We start from the raw sequence: 5,102 nt of genomic DNA, 5'->3' as shown, positions 1-5,102 counted from the left end.
CGCCAGTAGGGCAAAGCTCTCCCGGGGCATCTCTATGTCATGCAAGAGCCCCATGGAGAAGCCACCTCGGTGCTAAGGCCATTGAAATGCTGCTGGGTGGCTGTATGTGGGCAGCTGTGAGGAGCCCTCTGTGTCCGTGGTTGGGAGGGGAGAGCTGAGATCCTCCTCAGGTATGATGGGGTGAGGGCTTTGGAGATGTGCACTCAGAACGTGGATTCCTCTGCTCCCAGCAGTGTCCCGTTTTCGTTTGGGGGGAACACGCGACTGCCATGATCCTCCAGCTGAAAGAGCTGCCAGCACAGGGCAGCTGAGCTCAGGGCTGATGGACAGAGCGGCTGTCCTCACTCTGCACTGAGGGACAGTCCCTTTGCCTCTCAGGACCCACACAATTTCACTTGCAGTGCAGCAGAAATGCCCAGGATCTCTGTATTAGAAACACTGCTCAGCTGTGGTGGGGCAACCAGACCAGAAGGCACAAACCAAAACCCCCACAGCTCTGCTCTGCAGGCAGGTGAATTGGCAGCGACAATGCTGAGAAGCTCTTTGATATCACAAGTGGATTTAGTCTGAGATCACCCCATGTTCCTGTTTACCTATTGCTGTGGGGCAGGACTGACTCCTCCAGAGCCCAGAGCAGAGCCTGCGGCTCCCTGGGGCACCCTCAGCCAGCACCAACCAGAGCTCGTGCAAGGGACCTGCCAAAGGTCTTCCTGAATGCAGAGAGACACTTTGGGGGGGTCCTATGAGAAATGTCTTTGATTTTGCTCAGAGAAGTCTCTCCTAACTTGTCACTGTCTTTTCCCTCTTGGACAGTCCCCCATGCCCAGAGGCAGCAGATGTCCAACACCAGCTCCATCACCCACTTCCTCCTCCTGGCCTTCGCAGACACACGGGAGCTGCAGCTCTTGCACTTCTGGCTCTTCCTGGGCATCTACCTGGCTGCCCTGCTGGGCAACGGCCTCATCATCACCGCCATAGCCTGTGACCACCGCCTCCACACCCCCATGTACTTCTTCCTCCTCAACCTCTCCATCCTCGACCTGGGCTGCATCTCCACCACTGTCCCCAAATCTATGGCCAATTCCCTGTGGGACACCAGGGCCATCTCCTAATTGGGATGTGCTGCCCAGCTCTTTCTCTTTGCCTTCTTGGCAATGGCAGAGTATTATATTCTCACCATCATGGCCTATGACCGCTATGTTGCCATCTGCCAACCCCTACACTACGGGACCCTCCTGGGCAGCAGAGCTTGTGTCCACATGGCAGCAGCTGCCTGGGGTGGTGGGTTTCTCACTGCTCTGCTTCACACTGCCAATACATTTTCACTTCCCCTCTGCAAGGGCAATGCTGTGGACCAGTTCTTCTGTGAAATCCCCCCACTCCTCAAGCTCTCCTGCTCACGTGCCTACCTCAGGGAAGTTGGGTTTCTTGTGGTTACCCTTTCATTAGGATTTGGGTTTTTTATTTTCATTGTGCTGTCCTACGTGCATATCTTCAGGGCTGTGCTGAGGATCCCCTCTGAGCAGGGACGACACAAAGCCTTTTCCACCTGCCTCCCTCACCTGACGGTGGTCTCCCTGTTTGTCAGCACTGGCATATTTGCCAACCTGAAGCCCCCCTCCATATCTTCCCCATCCCTGGATCTGGTGGTGACAGTTCTGTACTCAGTGGTACCTCCAGCAGTCAACCCCCTCATCTACAGCATGAGGAACAAGGAACTCAAGAATGCCCTGAAGAACCTGTTTCTAGTAGTAGTATTTCGGCAGCAATAAGCCGCTTATAACTTTTCATAAATATTCTCCAAGTGATCTCAGGCAACTTGTGTCCTTTGGGCATTGTACTGGTTATAATCGTGTTTGCTCAGAAATGTTTGCTTTCACCCTCCTTCTCAAGAGGCTGAAGCCAGTCTGTCTGGTCCAAAGACCTTCTCTCAATGAGTCTATCACTGCGCTAATGCTGGCCTCCTTTGTGGCATGTCTCTAAATAAAGGGGATTGCCTGCGTGCAGCGTGTGCAGCTTGGGCTCTTCTTTCCACAGAGGAGTGCAGAATACGCTCAGGGAATTGCAGGCTAAAAGGCCCTGCTGTTGGGCTTGGGTGCTGCGTTGGCTTAGGGGGACAAGGGCATGGCTTGATGTGTGAGGGAATGAGGGCTGGAGTGAGCCTTCACTTTACTGGTGCCCAATGCCATGGAGATCCTGGACGGTCAAAAGGCTTCTGCTTGAGGCTCTCTCACATATGGCAGGGCTGGTCAAAGATGCCCGACCTTCTGACGGGAGATCTGAACCCAGCAGGAGAGCACAGGGCATCTCTGGGTCACTGGGTGCCTCAGGGTGGGAAGTGAATGGAGGTTTCCAAAACTTCCCCAAAAGTGGAGTCACCCAAAGGAAAAGGGCTAACCTGCAGGATGCACAGCCCAATGGGGCTCTGCAATGCCAGAGAGGCAGCGGAGACACAGCAGGCACGAGGAAGGCAGCCTGAAGAGTGATTCACATCATCTTCAGTGAGGAGCCATGGGCTGGGTCCAGTGACACATCCTGAAAGAGTGGAAAGGGCCTGTGATTTCTCGGAGTATCCCAGCCCCAGAGCCATGGGAGAAACCTGTCAGGGGCAGTGATGCCAGTCTGGCCAGATCTGCTTCACTCCTGCACCAGCATGGCCAGGATGGAGTCAGCCCATGGTGCCAGGGCAGCTCTGCAGAGCAGCAGCACCAGCTCCGGGCCCTGTGGGCACCTCAGGGGAGGGAGCCAGCAACAACTGGCCAGGCCAGCACGGACACACTCCCCTGGGGAAAGGCTCTCTGTGGAGCAGGGGTTTCCCTGGAGAAGAGTGGAGCACCACGCATGGGTCAGAAAGAAGGCCAGAAGGAGGAGAAAGAGGTTTTTCTGTTCAGCAGCTTGGGGCAGCTCCTGTGCCACTGGACCTGGGGGTGAGGTGGCACAGGCTGACTGGGGGCTCTTCTGGAAAGGACACAACAGCACCCCAAGAGTGACGGAACCAATTCCTTGGGCCATTGCTGGCCTCGAGCCCTGGGAGTGATGGGGAGGATGAGAGCCCCTCCCCACCCCCAGGAGCTTCTGGGTCCTTCCGAGAGGCTGGGCTGTGGTGGGAGTGCCCGGAGCTCTGCAGCACCCTGCAGCAGACACTGCTGTGGGGCAAGCCCAGGCTGACACTCACATGGAGCCTGCTGCCAACCAGCACCCCCAGGCCCCTTTCTGCAGGGCTGCTCTCCAGCCACTCCCCTCCTACTCTGTACTTGTGTCCGGAGCGTTACTCCGTCCCGGGTACAGAACCCGGCATTTGGACTCGTTGAATGTCATGCCCTTCAGGATGACTGCTCAATGCTCCAACCTAGCCGGATCCCTCGGCAAGGCCTCTCGTCCCTCGAGAGAGTCAACAGCACCTCCCATTGTGGGATCATCAGCAAACTTGCTAACAACGGATTCCACTCCTGCCTCCAGATCATTGAGAAATACATTGAACATTGATAAATGTATAGAACTGGCCCCAGGATGGAGCCCTGAGGAACACCACTGGTGACCAGCTGCCAGCCAGATGCAGCCCCAGTCACTGCGACACTTTGAGCCCTGCCGTCCAGCCAGTTCTTCACCCGTGAGTGCTCCGGGAACCCCCTCATCTCACGGCTGGACAACTTGCCCAGAAGGATGCTGTGAGGGACGGTATGAAAAGCCTCTCTGACATCCAGAAAAACTGCATCCACCGCCTTCCCTTCATCCACGAGGCAGGTGACCTTATCATAGAAGGATATCGGATTGGTTAAACAGGACCTTCCCTTTGTGAACCCATGCTGACTGTGCCTGATGATTGCATTGTCCTTTAAATGCCTTTCCAGAGCATCCACAATCCTACAATCTCAAGTTGGAAGGCACCCATAAGGATCATGGAGTCCAACTCCCTGCTCCTCACAGCACTGCTGAAAAGTAAACCATATGACTTTCATAAATCTAAACAAATTGGCAAAGATCAATTTTTATACAAAAACACCCCCAGTGCTATGAAGATTCCCTCCATGGCACTGAACTATATCTGTCACTCTTCTCTAGTGGCACTAAGAAAACAGAAACAACCTCTAAAATCTTGCTGCAGGGGATGTCAGAATCGGATGTTGCTTATGGAAAATTTTGTAACAGCCATATCTAAAACTCTGTAGTGCTTTATCTGGAATAAACACCTCCCCTCCTTCAGTAAGTTACGTCATCTCCCTAGGAGCAGGTTTCCTCTCTTTGTACCTAACGTACACCATTGCAACTGGCGTGTTGTGCATCAGAAGAGATCAGCACTTCAAGAACTGCCCTCTCTCTCAACAGTGCAGAGCTCTTGCTGAGCCACTGGTCATACTCAGTGCTAATACACAATAAACTAAACCATTCCATACTCCCTTCTTGTCATTGGACCATTTTTCTGTACAGGCTTGTGCTTATTTTTAAAAGCCAGTCATTGCACTGAAGCTGCTAAAATTCCTGCAGAACAGTTGGTTCTTGCCTTGGGACTCTCCCTTTCTATGTTCAGTAGCAGAGAAGTCTTGAGGGCATGCATTCCCTTCCCACAATTTTTAAAATAATCAGTTGTCATGGTTTAACCCCAGCCAGCAACTGAGCCCCACACAGCCACACACTAAATCCCCGTGGTGGGATGGGGGAGAGAATCGGAAGTGTAAAAGTGAGAAAACTCGTGGGTTGAGATAAAAACTGTTTAATAATTTTTAAAAAGACATAATAACAATATAATAACAACAAAAATAGCAATAAAAATGATTGTAAGGGAAAGAAAAAAATACAAAGAGAACAAAAAATAAAACCTAAGAAGGACAAACGATGCAAATGAAAACAATTACTCAACACCAATCGCATTGGCCCCCCCGCCAACCTCCCCCCTAGTTTTATTGCTGAGCATGAAGTCATATGGTACGGAATAGCCCTTTGGTCAGTTGGGATCATCTGTCCTGGCTATGTCCCCTCCCACCTTCTTGTGCACCCCCAGCCCACTCGCTGGTGAGGTGGGGTGAGAAGCAGAAAACATCCCTGTGTTATCCACACTGTTTCCAGCACAAATCCAAAACACAGCCCCACACCAGCTACTCTGA

At 52.6% G+C, this 5,102-nt stretch overlaps 1 protein-coding gene across 1 annotated transcript; it reads left to right on the top strand.

Annotated features, from left to right (window-relative positions):
* The first annotated feature begins 1,154 nt into the window (after positions 1-1,154).
* On the top strand, positions 1,155-1,772 carry LOC142076412 (olfactory receptor 14C36-like). The gene has a single exon (XM_075138712.1). It carries the CDS (start codon positions 1,155-1,157, stop codon positions 1,770-1,772), a length of 618 nt encoding a protein of 205 aa, XP_074994813.1.
* The last annotated feature ends 3,330 nt before the right edge of the window (positions 1,773-5,102 follow it).

The sequence above is a fragment of the Calonectris borealis genome, unplaced genomic scaffold (assembly GCF_964195595.1).
Source record: "Calonectris borealis unplaced genomic scaffold, bCalBor7.hap1.2 HAP1_SCAFFOLD_49, whole genome shotgun sequence".
NCBI classification, from domain to species: domain Eukaryota; kingdom Metazoa; phylum Chordata; class Aves; order Procellariiformes; family Procellariidae; genus Calonectris; species Calonectris borealis.
The sequence above is the reverse complement of the archived record's forward strand: the minus strand, read 5'-3'. Positions and strand labels throughout refer to the sequence as shown.